This window comes from Protopterus annectens, chromosome 9.part0, assembly GCF_019279795.1.
Source record: "Protopterus annectens isolate FY-2018-M chromosome 9.part0, PAN1.0, whole genome shotgun sequence".
NCBI classification, from domain to species: Eukaryota; Metazoa; Chordata; order Ceratodontiformes; family Protopteridae; genus Protopterus; species Protopterus annectens.
In genome coordinates this window covers 926,120,210-926,141,264 of record NC_056743.1, presented here as the reverse complement: position 1 = coordinate 926,141,264, position 21,055 = coordinate 926,120,210, and the positions used below count along the sequence as shown (strand labels likewise).

At 41.4% G+C, this 21,055-nt stretch overlaps 1 protein-coding gene across 1 annotated transcript in view; it reads left to right on the top strand.

The window, feature by feature from the left end:
• The window catches only part of PAN2 (poly(A) specific ribonuclease subunit PAN2), a 1,212,755-nt gene extending 1,192,000 nt beyond the window's left edge, over window positions 1-20,755 (top strand). Inside the window, exons 25-26 of the mRNA XM_044083667.1 lie at window positions 16,913-17,116; window positions 20,479-20,755. Of these exons, the coding sequence (XP_043939602.1) occupies window positions 16,913-17,116; window positions 20,479-20,513 (239 nt within the window). The 3' untranslated portion in view covers window positions 20,514-20,755. The remainder of the gene's footprint in view (window positions 1-16,912; window positions 17,117-20,478) is intronic.
• Window positions 20,756-21,055: the final 300 nt, after the last annotated feature.

Here is a 21,055-nt window from a genome sequence, read left to right as displayed (position 1 = left end):
ATCTCCCCTGTCTGTCCTGCTAAAGAAGCTTTATTTGGGGAGACGGTTATAAGAATGATGAAACATTTTGAGTGGAAGTCTAGACAGATTACAGAGTTCCAGAAAAGGTATTAACAACATCGTGGAAATGGGTACCTCTGCCCCTTCTGCTGTCCCTCCTGTACTGGAAGTCTTCTTTGGTGCTTTCCAGTCTACCTCTGCTACTCTTGATTTACAGCCTCCTGCTCTCAAAAGGCCAGATTTTACAAAGTTTCAGACGAACTTAAGTTCTTGTATCAGATGTGTGTCAAACCCTTCTACAGTAACTCTCTTCTGATAATCCTTCTAAACTTCTTTCCTACACCAATGTCATCCCATCAGACACAGATAGAAGGACCATGGATAGGTGTGGATAAAAGTTTTTGCCTCCTATGCTTTGTCATTCAAAGCTTTTAATTACCAGACACAGATGATCAAGTATATGCTAACCCTACTCAACTCCTTAAGCAAGGCAGTGATGGATTCACAGGGATCGGATTCTTAGCAACACCTGCTGTCCTTGCTTAATCAGGCTACTCAGGTAACCATAGGATAAAATGCAGTTATTATGCTATGGAGGCCTCTGCCAGTGCAGCTGCTGCTGGCTCTGTCATTTGCTAGTATGCATGGTTGTGTAATCAGCCAGTGCCAGAAGACTTCAAAGCCAAACTTATTGATTCTCCTTTAGACAAGAACCTTTTAGTTTGTCCACAAGTAGACAACTTATTTAAAGCTCTACAAGAGCAAGACAGGACAGTGAAAGACTGCAGACAGATTCTGCTAATTTCTGTGCCTAGATATCAAAGGAATTACTCAGCCAAGCTTACTTCTTTTGTTAGAAGGGACTCCAGACCTACTCACAGGCATAAGAAGGTACCCAGAAAAAAGATTTCCAGAGAAACCACAAAGGGATCCCACATCTAGGAGGCCTCCTTTCTGGGGAAAAATCACTGTGACTATAAAGAAACCCCCCCCCCCCCATTCTTCAGTCCTGTCATACCTTTCTACAAAAGGCTATTGCAGGCAGTCTCAGACTGGGAAAAGAGCACTACAGACCACTGGTTGCTTTCTATCATAAGAAAGGTTTATGCCATGTGTGAAGGCTGCCAGCCTAGCTAGATAGAATTTTGTAAATAATTCTATGTCATTGTAAATATTAATATGATCAACAGGCTTGTGTAACAAATGAAAGAAAACTGTGTTAAGTTCTGAAGCTTCCAAAAATGTAACCACAGTGCACCCTGCTGGAAGAAAGCTGATAAATAAAGGATTTTATGACTGTGTCTGATCTCAAGCTCAGAGACAGGATGCCTGAGCTAGAAATTATTTCTGTTGTGCTAAGACAGATAATTATGTATAGTGTCTTTTATTGCTGTGGCTTCCTGGCAGGTGCAGATCAAAGAAATCTTAAATTTTGAGTTCTGTTAGCCTGGGGACTAAATCAGAGAAGAGACAAGAATGATGTAATCTGAAATGACTCGGCAATACTGTGTATTATCAATTTAAGGACAGAACGAAAAATAACATTTTGTATTTTGTTCTGAAGCTGACAACAACTCACTAGCAATTCTCATCTATATTTGCTTGCTCTGTAAGTAGTATTTAGAACAGTGATTTCTCTTAGAGATAGAAGTATACCCAGATTAGTCTAGCTGTTATCTATATTTATGTGAGACTATCCTACAATGTTGTTTTAAAGTGTTTCCTGTGATTTCTGAACTCTCTAATGTCACTGTGTTGAATGAATAAGTATTGTCTTGTGTTTTTATTAATTATTATTAAATATTTTAAACCTTTCAACTGTGTCTGTTTTGCATAGAGGTAATTTTAGCTCTGAGAGTACTTGCATGCATTTGGTGATACTGTATAGGCCACTCCTAAATAGCCTTCAAGTCTTAGTCACAGTTATCAATTAGATAAAAATAACATTGCACAGTAGAATTGGACACCCTTTGGTAAGGGCCTTTAGAGTAGCTGATAAGAGTAGTTGGAGGCAGCTTCATCAGAAAATAGCAACCAGGAGGACGATCAGACTGGCTGTGGAGATGTACAGCACTCAGAGAATGGATAGCTCAACCTTTCTACAGAGGACTTAAAACTCCATCTGGAGCTAAAGAGACTTGAGTTGGAGGTCAAGCGTTTGGAAATAGAAGCAGGAGAGAGACTGAGGTGTCTAAAGGAGATGCTGACTCTTCGCCAGATTCATGGAGGTAATGGGGAAGAGAATAACTGAAACCCAGAAGCACAAAAGGTCAGTACATTTCTTCCACAATGTACAGAAGGGGATACTTTTGATAGTTTCATTCATATGTTGGACAGGGTATGTAAACAGTATGATATTGACCAAAGGCTTGGGTATGGTTCCTGACCCCCTTACTCCATGGTAAAGCTGTAACTATCTTGTCCAAACTGTCTGACCATGACTTTTCAAATTATAATGCTGTAAAGAATTGTTTGCTAGAATTTTTAAGCTAACACCTGAAGCTTATAGGAAAAAGTTTCATGAGCATAGACGCAAGGCAGATGAAAGTGTGTGGAAATGTGTTGCTGAACTAGCACTTGTTTTCATAGATGGGTGAGTGGATGTCAGGTCACCACTTTTGAAGGGCTGGCAGACCTTTTGGTGAGGGAACAAGCCCTTAGCACTTTGCCTGAGGACATGATCTGGTTAGCTGATAGACAATGCTGTACTGTAGATGAGTTGGGTAAGAAGGGAGACCTATGCCTAGCAAGCAGGGCATCACTACATAGGAAAGGGACACCCAGTGCTGCTCATGGGTCTAAGGGGAACTCATGGTGAGCAGCCCAGACCGTCCCTACAGAATCTGACAGTAGCAGGGGAAGCCACTAGTCCAGGTACACGTCCAGAACCTAGGGTTAAATGTTTTGAATGCAACCAGTGGGGCCATGTGGCATATAGATGTCCATGGAGGTAAGGTGGGGAACAAAAGGTGAGGGAGCCAGTAAGTGGGAAAGACAAAATGCCAATAGTAGGTTGTCTTGAGACAACAGGGGTACCAAACTACCATCCTGCAGATGTCCTGATAGGGATGGATTTGATGAGGCAGTACTGTATGTTTATGAAGTTACACACAGTCAGTCTTGGAGACAAGCATGTGGGTCTAGTAGCCTGGGAGAGACCCAGACAGACTCCAGCCAGGACTGGTGAGGTGGTTACTTCAGGGAGGAAGCTACCCTGTAGCAGTGAGACTGAAGATGAGTCACAGCTGCTTGTGGGTACTGATGTTCCCGTGGACAGAGTGACTGCAAAGGTAGAGGTGAGTAGTAGTACCCAGGCTGACAGCGAGGCACCGTTGTTAGAGGATATCAGACGTCCTGTGGAAGGGGAGCTGGGAAGGTTTACAAAGAGAAAGTTGAAACAGGCTCAGCTCTCAGACCCTACATTACAAGACTTGAGGCAGGTAGCTAGTGAGGCACCTGATTCTCAAGGGAAGGGGGTTTCTGTATACTGGGACAAAGGGTTACTGTATAGAGAGTGGACCCCTGAGGGAGGGCTAGAAGGTGATAGGAAACAGCAGTTAGTAGTGCCTAGAGCCTACCATCTGGCACTTATAGCCATAGTCCATGATATTCCCTGTGCAGGTCATATGGGCATAAAACATACAAAGAGGCATATTATGCAGAACTTCTACTGGCCTGGGATTTCCAGAGATGTAACAGGGTACAGTAGGACCTGTGAGCAGTGCCAAAAGGTAGGCAAGGCAGGAGACAAGGTGAAAGCTCCTTTGATGTCTTTGTCTGTGGTTAAGGAGCCATTTCAGAGGGTAGCTATGGATATTGTTTGGCCTCTGAGTACCCCACATTCCACAAAAAAAGTATATCCTAGTGGTAGTAGATTATGCTACAAGATACCCTGAGGCAGTGGCTTTGCCCTCCATTGAGGCAGAAAAGATGGCAAATGCTTTGTTAGACATTTTCTGCAGGTTAGGTTTCCCAAAAGAAATACTGACTGACAGAGGTGCCAATTTCATGTCTGACCTGCTGGCTTGTGTGTGGATGTACTGTTGGGTGAAGCACCTAAAGACCACCCCTACCATCCCCAGACTAATGGTCTTGTTGAGCGGTTAAACTCTACAATCAAGTCCATGCTATGGGCAGTTGCAAACCAGTTTAAGAGGGAGTGGGACAAGTATTTGCCCCATCTGTTGTTTGCTTACATAGAGGTTCCCCAGGAATCCACAGGTTTTTCACCCTTTGAGTTGCTGTATGGGCATAGGGTGAGGGGACCTCTAGATTTAATTTGAGATGAGTGGGAAGGTGAGTGTGAATCATATAAGGAGTCTGTTGTGGCATATGCTCTGAACCTCAGGACAAGGCTCAGGGAACACATGGGCTTGGTCCAGGAGAACCTGGCAGAAGCCCAGCAGCAGAAAAAGGTCTGGCATGACAGGAATGCTCGAGCTAGAGAGCATGCTGTAGGGCAGCAGGTAATGGTTCTCATTCCTGTCAGACATAACAAACTGCAGGCAGCTTGGGAGGGACGCTACAAGGTGGTAAGGAAGGGCAGTGATGTTAACTAGATGATGGAACTGCTAGGCAGGAGGCAGGGGCACATATTGTGCCATGTTAACATGATGAAACCTTACCATGATAGGGAGGCCCTGGTGCTGAATATTTGCAGTGGATTGCAGGAGGTGTCTGAGGGAGATCTGGTGACTGATCTCCTCAGTCAGGCTTGGACTGACACTTCAGTGGAAGAGGTAGCAATGTCCCAGCAGCTATCTCCTACCCAGGTTTGAGAAATCCAAGCAGTGCTACAGGCGTTTGGGGACATGTTCACTGGGAAACCAGGGTGCACCCACCTGGTGCAGCACTGGGTGGATACAGAACCCCAAAGGCCTATTAAGCAGGCCCATTATAGGGTGCCTGAGAGAGTCAAACAGACTCTGAGGGAGGAGATGCAGGAAATGTTGGAACTAGGGTTAATTCAAGAGTCCAACAGTCCCTGGGCCTCCCCAGTGGTGCTGCTGCCAAAGAAGGATGTCAGCACCAGGTTCTGTGTGGACTACAGGAAATTAAATAGTCACACAGAGTCAGATGTTTACCCCATGCCTAGGACAGATGAAGCCCTAGAGCAGCTGGCTGGGGTTAAGTATCTTACCATCATTGATCTTACCAAGGGTTACTGGCAGGTGCCCTTGACTACCAGTGCTAGAGAGAGGTCAGCCTTTGTGACTCCTTTTGGCTGGTATGAGTTCACAAAGATGCCCTTTGCAATGAAAAATGCCCCTGCAACTTTCCAGAACCTGGTAGATCGTATCCTTGCAGGAGGGTTTGCCTTTGCTTACTTAGATGATATTGCCATCTACAGCCATTCCTGGCAAGAGCACCTTTGGCATGTCAGGGAGGTGTTGGGCAGACTACAGAGGGCAGGATTGACCATTAAGCCCAGCAAATGACAGGTGGGTATGCAAAGGTCTCCTACCTGGGACATAGCGTGGGGGAGTTGTAAGATCGGGCCAGAACTGGCCAAAGTGGAAGCCATCCAGGCACGGCCCGCACCTGTTAATAAAAAGCAGGTGAGGGCATTCTAAGGGATAGCAGGGTACTACAGAACGTTTGTCCCCAGTTATAGTATCATAGCTGCTCCCCTCACAGACCTGACAAGGAAAAACAGGCCAGATAAGGTAGTGTGGACCACAGCATGTGAGCAGGCATTCCAGAAGCTTAAAGAAGCTTTGGGAGGACTCCCCTGTGATAGCCAGTCCAGATTACAACATAAAATTTGTTGTACAGGTGGATGCTTTGAACCATGGGATGGAGGCTGTACTTAGCCAAATTTCTTCAGAAGGAGAACAGCACCCAGTGGTATATCTGAGTCATAGGCTTCAACCCAGGGAAGAATGCTATGCAACTGTAGAAAAGGAATGTCTAGCCATAGTGTGAACACTGCAGAAGCTTCGGCCTTATCTGTATGGAAGTAAAATCACTGTAGTTACAGATCACAATCCCCTAACATGGTTACATTGAGCCAGCCAATAAAATGCCAAGTTACTAAGGTGGACCCTAGGGTTGCAAGCATATCCTATGTCAGTGCAGCCCAGCAGTGGGATTAGCAAAGCCCACGCAGATGGGCTCTCAACACAGGTAATGGGGTAAGGAATACCCAGATAGACTCAACCCTCTCAAGCAACGTTTCTCAAGGGTCACTTGAAACACTAGCTTGAGTTTCCCAGGGGGGGAGTTGTCAAGACTGCCAGCCTAGCTAGATAGAATTTTGTACATAATTCTATGTCATTGTAAATATTAATATGATCCACAGGCTTGTGTAACAAATGTAAGAAAACTGTGTTATGTTCTGAAGCTTCCAAAATGTTACCACAGTGCACCCTGCTGGAAGAAAGCTAATAAGTAAATGATTTTATGATTGTGTTTGATCTCAAGTTCAGAGACAGGATGTCTGAGCTAGAAATTCTTTCTACTGTGCTACGACAGATAATTACTAGGTTTCACATGCAAAGTGTATTTTATGATGTGGCTTTCTGGCAGGTGCAGATCAAAAAAATGTTAAATTTTGAGTTCTGTTAGCCTGGGAAATAAATCATAGAAGAGACAAGAATGATGTAATCTGAAATGACTCAGCAGTATTATCATTTTAAGGACAGAAAGAAAGAATAACATTTTGTATTTTGTTCTGAAGCTGACAACAGCTCACCAGCACTTCTCGTCTATATTTGCTTGCTCTGTAAGTAGTACTTAGAACAGTGATTTCTCTTAGAGATAGATAGAAATATGCCCAGATTAGTCTGTTTTCTATATTTATGTGAGACTATCCTACAATGTTGTTTTAAAGTGTTTCCTGTGATTTCTGAACTCTCTAATATCACTGTGTTGAATGAATAAGTATTGTCTTGTGTTTTTATTATGTATTATTAAATATTTTAAACCTTTCAACTGTGGCTGTTTTGTGTAAAGATAATTTAAGCTCTGAGAGTACTTGCATGTATTTGGTGATACTGTACAGGCCACTCTTAAATAGCCTTCAAGTCTTAGTCACATGTACCAATTGGATAAAAATAACATTGCACAGTAGAACTGGAGACCCTTTGGTAAGGGCCTTTAGAGTAGCTAATAAGAGTAGTTGGAGGCAGGTAGTACTACCGTATAGTCCGGACAGATGGGGACATAGCTGGAGAATCTGTGCCAGCCTTCCACAGGAACGTCTTTGTATTTGTTTATAAATCAAATTTCAAAGTGTGTGTGTGTGTGTGTGTGTGTGTGTGTGTGTGTGTGTGTGTGTGTGTGTGTGTGTGTGTGTGTGTGTGAGCTACTTGGGCAGGGACACAAGGCACTGGTTGGACAGAGAGGGTACTGGAGGTTTTGGCTTGACTACTCGGCTGAGATCTGAACCCTATAGTTGTGCCAGTGGGGAGTTTATTGGGGATCTAGAGAGAGAGGGAGAAACCAGCCCCAGTCCAACTGTGATCTCTGTATGCTCTTAAGGGAAATTGTACTTTACTGTGTGTGTGTACTTGTTATCCTTCCCAGTGTGCACGCCCCTCACTGGCTAGTGGTGAGGATTGAGGCTTCTTGATTACTGGGCCAGGGTACAGGCGTCACACCATGTCATAGAAAGAACTCCCTCCACTGGATGGTATACCCCTCTCCAGAACCATCTTCATCTGCTACCTTCCATACTCCAAAAACTGCAGGCACAAAGTGCTATAGAATCAGTGCCCACCAAATTTGTAGGAAGGTGTTTTTAGTCCAGACTCTTCCTAGTTCCAAGAAAAGTGGGGCAGTGGAGACCCATACTGGATCTCCCTGTCTGCTAGACACTTTCTTAAATTTGGCAGCCTTCAGAATGCTCCCCCTGGACACACTGCTGCCTTTCATATTCCACAGATGTCTGGATCTAAAGGATGCCTTTTTACATATACCAATTCACGTGTCGTGCAAGGAGATTCCTCAGGTTTTGATCTGGCTTATCTCACTTATAATTTACTGTTTTGCCTTTTGGGCTTTCTACAGCCCAAAGAGTTTCCACAAAGTGTCTACCACCTGTGATAGCTTTCTGTCGAACTCAGGGAATTCAGATTATTCCCATACTTAGACAGTTTGCTAATCCAGGCTACCTCTCCACTGATCCTACTGCAACATCTCTAGTTCACCTTCGTCCTCCTGTTGCATATGGGGTTCACTGTCAACTAAAGAAAGTCCTCCTACTATCCCACAAAGGACCTAGTGTTTCTGGACTGCAGATTGGACATCAGAAAAATGCAGGCTTACTTGCCTCAGCAAAAAGTACAGAACCTCACAACTTACTTTCACAGCCTTTCCTCCATTGAACGATGGTCAGCCAGGGGAAACCCTAAGAGCTCTAAGATTCATGGCAGCAACTATCTCAGTGCTCCCCCTAGACAAGTTACATATGTGGAAAATTCAGTGGTATCTCCAAACAGTATGGGCCAACCACTCTCACCCTTCTAGACACAGTGATTCCTCTCATACCTTGTCTCAGAAAGGAACTCTCATGGTGGGTAGACCAGGTGAAACTCAACTCAAGACTCCCCTTCATTCTACTAGCCCCTATTTAGGAGATGCACACAGATGCCTTGGACAAGGCCTGGGGGCCAGGAAAGGGCACCCACAGAGTACAGGAAAGAAGGTAGCCCAAGCTCAAAAAGGAACTCGTCAACCTGAAAAAGATCAGGGCCCTCATCCAGTCTCTTCGGGTTTTTCCCACATATCTGGAAGCCAGGTCCTCTTTGAGTGTTCACAGACAATATGATGGTCATGAGGTACATAAATAAGCAATAAGGTGCCAAATCATACCAACTGTGCAGACTAGTACAGAGGGCCTGGGATCTTGCCACTGGGAGGAGCATGTCCCTACTCATATAAATCCCATCACAGGACAGTGTGCCAGACTAATTAAGTAGGACCTTGGAGGACCCTCATGAGTGGACCCTGAGTAGACAAGTGTTCCTGGACGTCCTTCGCCAATGAGGGACTTCTCAGATAGAGACAAACCACTTCCCTTCTTTTGCAGCTGTAACCCATGCCTCTTAGTCCAGATAACAGATTCATTCTCCTGTCAGTGGGCAGGGAAGTTTCTCTATGCCTTCTCCCCACTGCCTCTTATTCCAAGGGTTCTACTAAATATCCAAAATGAAAAAAACAAAACTATTACTAATGGATCCCTTTATTGGCCAAGACAGCATTGGTTCCCTCTTCATCATCAAGACAAGGGCAAACACTGCAAGCTACCACACAAGGGGGATCTCATCACACAGCAAAAAGGATTACTGCTACATCCCACCCTGTCATCCCGAAACCTAAGCCTCTGGATGATAATGTTCTGATTCCTTTCAGGCACTGTTTTTCAGAAGATGTAATTGGGGGTTCTTCAAGAAGCAAGGAGACCCACCACTCAGAAGTCCTACATAGCCAAATGGAAGAGGATTTTCTTTCTGGTACCATAGTAATAACCAGGATCCCAACAAATTAAGAGGTAGCTCTATCCTAAAGTACTTGTGTGAGCTCAAGGTTGCAGATTTGGCTTACTCCCCCATCAAAGCCCACCCATCGACCATCTCTGCCTGTCTGCCCCGAGTCCACTTGTTATGTCCAGACCTTAGGTCACACAGTTCCTTAAAGGGGTTCTGCATTTTATACCACAGAGGAAGTCTGTATCCCATCCTTGAGACTTCAGTTTTGTGCTGTGCTGGAAAAGCTCACTCTGTCTCGTTTTGAACCTGCAGCCTCAGCAAATCTCAAATTCTTCACCTGGAAGACAATTCTGCTTGTGTGTCTCAATTCTGATAGAAAAGTCTTAGAGCTACAGGTACATGTGACCATTCCTCCGTTTCTTATTTTTCACATTTTTTTTACTTAACGCCAAATTTGTGATAAGAGACCTTGGGACCTAGATGGACAGTAGTCTCTCCTTTGATAATTACATCACCACAGTAGTCACGAAATCCTTCTATGTGGCACACCTCATCACAAAAGGGTTCTCATCCAGGTAAAAAAGAGGTCATTGTTCCCCTCTATTCAGCACTCATTAGACCTATTGTAGAGTACAACGCCCCGTTTGGAATGTATCTCACAAGACATCTGCAGCAGCTGGAAAGGCCACAGAAGTACCTCACGAAGAGGATTACTGGCCTCAAACAGATGCCCTGCACTGATCGTCTCAAAAAACTCCAGCTTTACTCTGTAGCATATCACCTACTCCGAGGAGATCTCTGCCTAACATATAAAGTTATGTTAAACCCAGAGCTGTTGGACATGCTACACCTTAAGAAATCCCAATCCCCCCAGCTACACGCTGTAGGGACCTAAACCTTGTCACCACAATAAACAGGACATGCTGGAGGGATAGATTCCTATCCCAGAGACTTCCTATCCTCTGGAACAAGCTACCCATCTACGTCAAACAAAGTTCCTCATTAGCACTCTTCAAGAAAAATCTTGATGAGTGGATGGGAAATAGGAAATACACCCCGGGGATCACTTCTGTGGCTCTGCTCGACAGGGACACAGGAAATTAACTTTCTTGGGTGGTGTAAGCCAGGGAACCTTGTTGGCTAGGCTTACTTGGGCCCTTGGGCCGATAGCCTAGTACCTACCTATGAACAAGGACAGGCTAATCCATCTTTCTTTCTGTCTTTTTTTTCTTAAATACCTTTATTGAATTATCACTTGTGACATAGGCAAATTTACATTTATATAAAAGTAATCAAACTGTATTAACAAGATCATGGTTACAAACATTATACTTCACATATATTGCTATATTTCGTATAACCTAAACAACATTACATAAATTATTAAATTCCTGCCCTCTTTTTTAAGACAAGAAAAATCTTTATTGAACCATCAGTTACAACATTGCCAATCATACATTTGTATAAATGAGAACAAACCACACAGACACAATCCTATTTCCAAGCATTTTACACCACAAACCATACTGACACACTCCCATTTGCAAACATTAAACATCACTTATAATCTACCCATTCATTTTCAGTCAAACATTACATAACTCATTTAAGTCCTCCCTTCTTTTAAACCTCATTCTTACCCTATATGTATTGTTCCCACAGTTCCCATTTTTGCTATGTAGTTTGTTCCTACCCTTTGCTAAAGATCTGAATTCCTCTTGTGTTATCTACCATATTCAGTACTTCTAGTATAGTTGGTTAAATTCTGATTTCCATTCTCTAGTAAATGCCTTTTTGGCAGCCACCAGTATTAGACACAGCAAGGCCTTACCAGGTCTAGGTAATTCCAATTCTGTATCGTAGCTCAGAAAAATGATCTCCCTCTTCACACCAGTCTGCCCTCCCAGCATCTCTGACAGTGCATCCCGCCAGGAATCCTTAAACTCTGCCAACTCACTGCACTCCCAGAAAATGTCACAATTACCTCTTCCTTCCCCTTCACACCTCCATTTGCTGTCTACCTGAGGAAAAATTCTCTGGAGTCTGCTTGGGGTATAAAAATATCTATGTAAACATTTCCAAGCAAAAATCCTAAATCTTCTAGATTTTGTTTCATATTTGTGAGACATGCATATATCCTCCCACTGTTTCTTTGTGAATTGCATATCCAGTCTCTCTTTCCAATCTTTTTTAACCTCCTGTTATTGATTCTTATTGTTAACATGCAATATTTTATATGCTCTACTAATTATTCCTTTTTAATGGCAGCTTCTGTTCTAGATTCTACTAAAAACTCTACCGGTACTGGTCTTTCATTTAGGATCCCCCCAGTTTCTTTCTGTTTGCCTGTACTCTGATATCAATCCTTGGCAGGGAAGGCACTCTGTAACCTGCAATCCAAATAAATTGTTGATGTCTTCCCAATCTATCATTTTTCCCTCTTTGGTTATTTGCTCCCAATGCCTTGGTTCCTTTGCTAGTTTTCTCCAGTAAAGTCCAACCCTCTCTTGCCTGTTGTTTATATATCCTTAATTGCAGTCATGCTTATTGGCAGAATCTCCTTTCTCCATCCCCGTATTGGCTTAGTTCTTGGGATGCTTTATGGATATAATATGTATGATTATTGTTATTCTCCTTAAAGGCCTGCATCCAAAATCCCAGTCTGTCATTGCTTCTTGAGCTTCCCCCTGTTTCATCATCATTCCTTTCCACTTTGAATTATAGTTTTCTGCTTATGCTATGTATAGGGCCCTTAACTGTGTAGCTTTGAAATATCCCTTCAGTTTGGGTAAGCCCTATCCATCCTATTCTGCTGGAAGAATCAGTTTATCCCACTTGACTCTTGCCATCTTCCCCTCCCAGAAAAAGTCCTTGTTCTTTTATAATTGCTATCCAGGTTCTCCTCTTCTGGTTGATAAAAATATGTCTTACTTGTGTATAAGACTAACGGGACTAAAAACATTTTAACTGCTTGTATCTTACTATCCATATCCATGTAGCAAAGCTTCCATTTTCTTAAGTTTTGTATTATCTTTTGTTTAGTCTCTTCCCACATACCTTTAGCTGCCAAACATTTTAACTGCTTGTATCTTACTATCCATATCCATATAACAAAGCTTCCATTTTCTCACGTTTTGTATTATCTTTTGTTTTAGTGTCTTCCCACATACCTTTAGCTGCCACACCAGAATAATTTTTAATCCATACTCCTATACTTTATTTTATTATGACCCCATAAATATGGATATTGCTGAACCAATTCATGTGTGGGTACATAATTTACAGCTATTGCCTTTGTTTTAGCTTCATTAATTTTGTATCCCAAAAAGATTTGAAACTGTCTCAAAATGTTCCACAGCAGTTAAATGTCTCTTTCCGGTCTTGTCAGGTATAAAATATTATCTGCATATAGAGCTAGCTTTTCTTGACTACCATACCAATTATATCCTTGAATTTCTGAGTCCCTTATTTTCTTTTCCATGGGTTCTAAATATAAAGCAAATAATAAAAGGGAAAGAGGACACCCCTCTCTAGTTCTTCTGCTCAAGCAGAAATTATCAGAGAGGACCCCACCCACTTTAATTTTCACCTCAGATCCCTCATATATACTCCTAATCAACCTTATATTTTTTTCAGGAAATGCAAATGCTTCCATTGCCCTGCTCATAAAGTCCCAACTTACTGTGTGAAATGCATCAAGACCAACCAACAATTGTATTTTCCTTACATTCTGCTTCCCTCTGGATCATCATTGTTCTGTTAATGTCAAATGTTTGCCTCCCCGCCACAAAACCATATTGGTCCATATCTGTCAACTTTGGCATTACTTTTTCCATTATTTTAGCTATTATAGACAAGAATGTTTTATAATTGTGATTAAGTTTTGAAATGGGCCTGTATGAAGCTGGATCTGATGGATCTTTACCCTCTTTAGGTATTACAGCTACCATCGTTGTCTTCCAGGATGTTGGCACTTCTCCTTCTGTTAAAATACTGTTAAACAAAACCTTACAGATCTTTATTAGCGTTTCCCTCCTAGCTTCCAAACTTCCACAAGAATACCATCTATTCATGGAGATTTTCCTGCAGATTGATTATACATTGCATTTTTTATCTCAAAGGCTAATCCCTCTCATGCCAAAAGTAGTGAATGAGTTGTCTCTCAACCAGGCCATTGATCTACCCGCCTTCTTCCCCAAATCACAGAACAGGGGGGAAAGACTCCTACACTCTCTAACCACTCAAAATCTGATGAGATTTTATTTGTACAAGATCAAATCATTCGTAAGTCAGATCAGCTGTTTGTCTCAGATGCAAAACTGGCCCAACCAGTATCTAAACAAGCCACTGCATGCTGGATCTCTAAGTCCATCTCTTTTTGTTATTCTCTTCATGGATAAATCCTTGCTTTCATGCCCTCAAGCTCATTCTACCAGGACAGTGGCATCCTCTGGAGCCTTCTACAAAGCGGGTTGATGCCAACCCTATATTGGAAGCTGCCACCTGGTCATCTCTACACATCTTCACTAAACTCTACAGGATTGATACCTTTTCAAGATCAAGGGTCTCACTAGGTCATTCCTTTCTGGGCTATTTGACAGTTCCTCTATCAACTAGCCAACCTGCCTTATGTTTCCTTCAGCTCTGGGAGTCACCCATTTGTTTGGAATATTTCAAGAGTGATCTTAGTCAAGAAGTAGTACAGTTGTGTAAGAACTTAACCATAACAGTAAATCTTACTGATTACTGTTGCAGTACTCCTTTTCACCATCCTTCCCCTCTGATTTGGTTACCATGTCTCTCTCTCCTGCTCCCTTTTTCTCTTTCTGCCCTGTAGGAAGGACCCTAGGACCAAGGAGGCTTCATACCACTTCCTGCTTTGCCTCTCCTGGCTGACCAGTCACTCTCTCAATGGTCTTCAGGCCGTTGACTTGGAAATAGTCAGAGAACCTACACTCGTACTATGCCTGGCATACAGGACATTGTCAGACCCAACTCTGATGGACCTCCTGCATATCCACAAAACAAACAGCACCAGAATTACCTGTTCTAAAGACTCAAACCTTGCCTGTGATATAAATAGAACCTGCTGGAGAGACATGTATGTATCCCAGAGACTGCCACTTCTATGGAACAGGCTCCTCATCCATGTGAAGCAGAGTTCCTCCCTAACCCAATTCAAGTGCAACTTGGACAGTTGGATGGGAAACTGGAACTTCATCCCTGGTTTGGCACCTGTCTCTCTAATGGACACAGGTAACCTGTAAGTAAATGGTTCATCTCCCAAACCCCTGCTTACACTTATCAAGGGTATCAAACCTGTCAGAGATTTGGGATGCATGGCTAGGCTTAAAAGGCCCTTGTGGTTGTTAGCCTAGTAAACACCTGTGAACCTATGAACCTAAAACAATGATTGGGGAGTTTATCATCAGTGAGTTGAACTTGACCATTAAGAACCTCACCCAATTTCTATTCAGCAAGGTGTAGATAAGCCATGTTTGCATGTGTATGGGTTTACAGAGCTCCACAGTGATTTGCATGAAGACATTGCTGCAAAGCTAGCAGTGTATGATTTACTATGCCTGTGGTCTTTGTTTTGACTTTCCCTGTGCATTTCTCACATTAATGCCAGAAGACATACTGGCAGCATAATATGCAGCTTAGTGTTGTATGTACACCTCTCCTTAAGAAGCTGTTGCATATTTTCTGGCACAGCATGAGCATGCGCCTGCTTAAAGACTGAAAGAGGAGACATAGGTTATGGTAGTCATGATCATACACATGCTGAAAGCTTGTCCACATGTAACAACTGCTAGCTCATTGTTGTTAGTGAGCAGAGAATGAGCACCTCAATATTCAACCTCTCCTTGTTCACAAAGGAGCAATACTTGCTGACTCCTGTGGATGTTTTTCTGGTTGACTGTTCTGTGTTGTAGCTGGCCTCCTGAGATGGTCTGTTAGTTAACTGGGTTGTCTTTGAGTTGTATATCTATCCAAACACGAATGAGATGAAAACTCACTTTTATTAAAAAATAACAAAGCTTTCGGGAAAAAAGACCCTTCCTCAGTGTTGTATAATACATTTATAATAAAATTAACAATTCTTATAGTGAAAAGGTTTATCAAGTGAATGAGGAAAATAAGTCAAAAATGAAATAAGATATGTTATGACTTATAATAATTTGTCTAAATATGTGAAACAAATAATTCATAGAAACTGGCGTATACTTATGGCCGAACCACAATTAAGTAAAATATTGGATGTCATTCCTAAGTTTGCATATAGGAACATGCAAAATTTGAAAAGGAGGTTGTGTTATAAGGATTTTGAAATGAATTATACATCAATTACTGGGAATAAGCTTGGAACTGTACCATGTTATAATTGTAGCTGTTGTGTTGACATATGTAATAAGAAATCATTTGTACACCCGATAAATGGGATAGAATATACGATAGATTGTCATGCTACATGTAGAACTACTAATGTGATATATTTGGCTACATGTACAGAATATCCAAGTTTTTATGTTGGGAAGTGTTCTCGATCTTTAAAGGAAAGAATTATTGAGCATAAATCAGAAATGAGGCGTCATATTTTGACCAATGCTCTGGCACAACATAGAAAGGACAATAATGAAAAGCATAATTTCAAATTTAAAGTTTTAAAAGTATTAGTTAAAAGCATAAGACTTGGTGATATAACTAATAAGTTAGATGTTGTGGAGTTTAAATGGATAGTTAGATTAAATGCTGACAAGATGCCTGGTTTAAATACTACCGTCACTATCAAACCACTTTTAGAGTTTAGGCAGAAACAATATCATTAATGTTAATTTTTAAAAAAAAAATTTTTTTTAAATGTTTATTATTATCTTTTCAACGTATATTTCCTGATGTTTTCATCAAAGCTCTATAAAAGTTTGTTGAACCTTTTTTATGTAAAGCTCTAAAAGTTTTATATTCTTAGAAAAATGATGTTTCCTTTAGGGGCAGTACAACTTTAATGGTTTTAATTGTCCCCTAATTTGTTTCATTGTGCTTTGTTATAGGTTGGCTGTGTCATGTGGTTTCTAGTTTTTACTATAAGAATTATTAATTTTATTATAAATGTATTATACAACACTGAGGAAGGGTCTTTTTTCCCGAAAGCTTTGTTATTTTTTAATAAAAGTGAGTTTTCATCTCATTCGTGTTTGGATAGATTGCTTTTCTGCTCTGAATAGGGAGGATTTAAACCGTGGTTACAGCTGTATATCTATTAGTTGTCTTTGAGTTGACCAGCCAGATAGTCTGCTAATTATTTGCATGATCTTGTTGTGACTTTTACAGTTTTTCTTCTGTAACAGGACTTTGTGTGTATCATGCATGGCTGATATGCAAGCAGTGCTAATTACATGTTAGATGTGGTAGCATTGCCATGTCTTGAACTGCACTGAGTTTTAATGGACTAAACTGAAACCGGTAATAATGTTTTGCAGATCTGAAAATCCAAAGTGAAACCCATGACAGCATAGAAGATGCACGGACAGCCTTGCAGTTGTACAGAAAGTATTTGGAACTCAGTAAAAATGGCAGGGAGCCAGATAAGTTTAGAAAAGTTCTGAAAGGCTTATATGAGAAAGGCCGTAAATTGGACTGGAAGGTTCCAGATCCAGATGGAGAGAATCAGAGCAGTCCAAAAAGTAAGTTTACACAAGTAGCAGTTGTGGTGTCATATTATTGTTGTCAGTTAAATGGTCTATGTATTTGCTGTTAATGTTTTATGTTCTTTGTGGGAATTCTTACACAAGGGATTTGCCAGAAAGCTGGACATCTAAATTCCAAACCAACCTCCTATGTGAATGTAACTTTTCTTTGACATTGAATCATTAAATCACATCATTAGTTCAGGTCTGTGTCCTACCTGAAACATGTGTGTGATCCACGTCTGTTGGCAGCATCCAGACAACTTTCAGAGCAACAAACAATAAGTACTCATTTTTGGGGATTATTCCCTTAAATAATGTTAGTTCACTTTAGAATTTTTTTGCCTGTTATGACAATGAGTTTTTCTGAAGCCCTGCAGTCTGTGATGTTATTTAGCCCAAAAGAGACTTGAAGCATTTTGGGTAGGCAGGCACTTAAGCAAGTGATCTGACAACCTCTGGCATTCCAGTAAAAACAGAGATGGATAAACTCAAGAACTCCATATCTTAGAGACAGTAAACTGAGAGTACGAAGCTGTTGTGACTCTTCCAGCTCAGCAGAGGCCTGTTTCTACTGGATCTGTGGATGATGAGGCTTTTGCCACTGTAGCTCAACAAGTACCAGAAGAATCTCTGCATAATTTGTCCCTTCCAAAGGCAGATGACAGAGTCATCTCAATAACTGTAGTAGCAAATGCTGCTACAGATGTCTTTCAGAAATCCATGCCTTTGGCAGAGCCAGTCTCCATTTCCCAGGCAGCTGCCAAAGGCATCCTCACTCCTTGGATGACACCAGCTAATCCTGAACTCCAATTTTGATAGCCAGCACTCCTAAGGGACTATTTTATGAACTCCTCATCTTGCATGGGATGAATATTTCTCCTCCCAGTGAAGTCAGACCCACTCCTCCCCCCTCAGGCATCACAGCCCCCTTTACCACTATCCCTATAGTTTATTTATAGAACATTCACAGAGGAATATTTGGCAGTGGGGCAGAAGGCCAGTCTCCTAATGATGTAGGTATTTGTGTTCGGGGTTCCCTTACTGCAAAAGTAGAGTAGACATTATACCCCCACTTGACTTGTTGATTCAGGTATAGAAGTAGTAGATATAGCTTATGCTTTTTAAATTGCCTCTTCTGTTAACTGTGACAGTGATAATTAAGAAACCATTTTCTCTGGGGTCTTTCCAGAGGGCATCTCCTAGAACACCATGAATTTGACAAGGAAACATAAGAGATACTTTGAGCTGGTAGGGATGGAGGAGACCAAGCCATTGGCTGTCCCCTGAGCCTTGCAGCATTCAAGGATGTAGTGTAGTCTACATTGATAACCCCCTACTCATATCCACTGTCCCACTGCAGGGTGCAGCAGAAAGATATCACTAACAGTTGTGCCAGTAGAAGCATCTGCATGAACTAAGTTGGCCTGAGACCTTAATACCTTACTAACTGTGATAAAAAGTAGAATTTTGGATAAGTTTGATAAGAAGGTGTACTCCTTTTTTAACCTTAACTAGTTTAGCATTCAGTGTGATTAGCTGCCAGATCCACATGCTTTTGTATCAAGAAGTCCTAAAACAAATTGAGGACATGCTCAAATATGACCTTATGAAATCTTAAGGGATATAGTTTCTGTGTTTAACACAGACAGCATTTGGAGTTCATTATTGCACCATGAAGTATGGCTGTGAATTGGTGGATGCCAGAAGCAGGGTGGCTGCATCTGGGATAAGTGCTAAGGAGACTTGCTTGAATTACACTGTGACCCTTACCTGAAGATACAGTAAACTCTCAGTTAATCGGAACTCAAGCAACCAGCACTCTCAAGTAACTGCCAAAAAAAAAAAAATCGAAGAAATACAGTACAATTTTCATGTGTTGCACTTTCTGCCCCCCCCCCCCTCCGCAGAAACATGCTTGCGTTTTTAGAGTTTTAAAAATGAAGATAAGAAGAAATTCCCTCTTTTCCCAACCTCAGAACAAGTCAAACCAAACAAATAGTATAGGGTACAGTGTAAGTAAGGCCTATTTTTAATAGTAACTCTCAAGCAACCAGAAACTACAGTTATCCGGCATCTACCAGTTCCCATGGGTGCTGGTTAACTGAGAGTTTACTGTACTAAGAAGAAACTTTTAAGCCTTGCCTAGCCCATGGAGATTATTTTGACTGTGCATTACAATTTGTCCTAAATGTTTGGTGAAACAGTGCAGATATGTGGAGATAAGATAATGAGTCATCAGCCCATCCCTAAATATAATCACGGTTTTCCTATTGGCCTTTATACTGGAATCAAGCAAGAGCAGACCAATGCAGCTTTGAAAATGTGAAAGAGTGGTGTGCTGGCAGATTATGAAACACAGTAAGGCAGGGGAAAGAGAAAGCATTTTCCTTCCACACAGAAAACTCCATGGTCGTACTTTATATCCTCCCTTCATTTTGTTCCCTTTGTTGGGTAGCAGACTAGCCTTATTCAAGGGAAAGTGGTTCCAACTTGTATTTGACCATTGAGTTTTCTTCTTGTAGCAGTTTCTGATACCAGAGCAAGATGGTCCATGGAGACCAATTCTGAATTTATCCTGATTAATCAAATTTCAAAATATGAAAAATGCCAGGATACTGACCTTACAGTGCTCAGATTTGTAAGTACATCCTGGTCTCCACCATACAATGAGGATGCTTATCTCAGCAACATATTCCATTAGGGTCACTGATGCATCCTCAGACATGCAGAGTGGAACAACCACTCCCATTTCACATCACTCCTATTTGGAATCTGCATGGCACAGACTGTACATTAACTTCATATGCCTCAGACACAGGTTGGTGAGCACATATGGGGCAGGGCATCTCTGAATGTTGGTTGTGGAAGAGTTACGCTCATGAAAACATATGAAGAAAGCTGTGGAGGTCAGTCTGGAAGTCAGACATGCAACCTTCCTGAAACTCCTTTCTATGAGGAATACTACTGCAGTGGTGATCTGCTTTTTGAACACCTTGTGCTGTACATAGTTGTACTGCCTTTCACTACATTACATTCTTTACCTTTTGTAAAATGGACCTGGATAGGCTGTGATCCCGGATGTAAATCAGATTTATTGTGACCCTATTTTTTCAGGTGCATCTAATCACTTTGGGATTGTGAGTTGCAGAGATAAATACCAGTTGATCTATTTGACCCTGACAAAAAGTTTACACCTAGAGGGTCTGTTTACTGCTGAATATAGCCATTAAAGGAAAAGACTAACTATAAGATCTTTTTTAATCCTTTATATTACTTGCATTATTAAAATTGTCTTTTTGTTTCTTGCTTACTAGACAAAATGTATATATTTTTAAATCTCTCTCTTCTTAATGCAGGTACTCCATCCTTTGCAGATGTTATAGGTTTATGAAATGAAGATACTGTTTTCAAAATGTAAATCAGAATTTTTAAGGAGCAGATTTGGCAGATGCCTTTGAATACCAGTGCTCTTGATGTATTTGAAGTGGATTTTACTGCCTACTGAGAACTATGATTTTTTAAGAAGAGACTTTTTGAACCTCCTTTTTTCAAGCTGTCAAATGTATATATTTCATCTGTATATAAGAATAACTTTTATATCAGGTCAGTGCAATAAAATGACATTAACTCTGAGTCTGTTATTCTGTTATGCCTGCGTTTGTTGTTCCTGTTTTTGCTGTAGCATGAAATGGCTGTACAAACACACACACACACACACACACACATATATATATATATATATATATATATGGGTCTACTTCGTAACAACAAAAGACCAGAAGAACGAAACGCAGAACACTGAGGTGAAAACAACGAAACCCCAGAACACCGAAAAACACGCAAGTTTACAAAACACACATACACAAAAACACACACACAACTGCACCACACTACTAAACAAAACACCCTACACTAATGATAGACAGGGGGCAA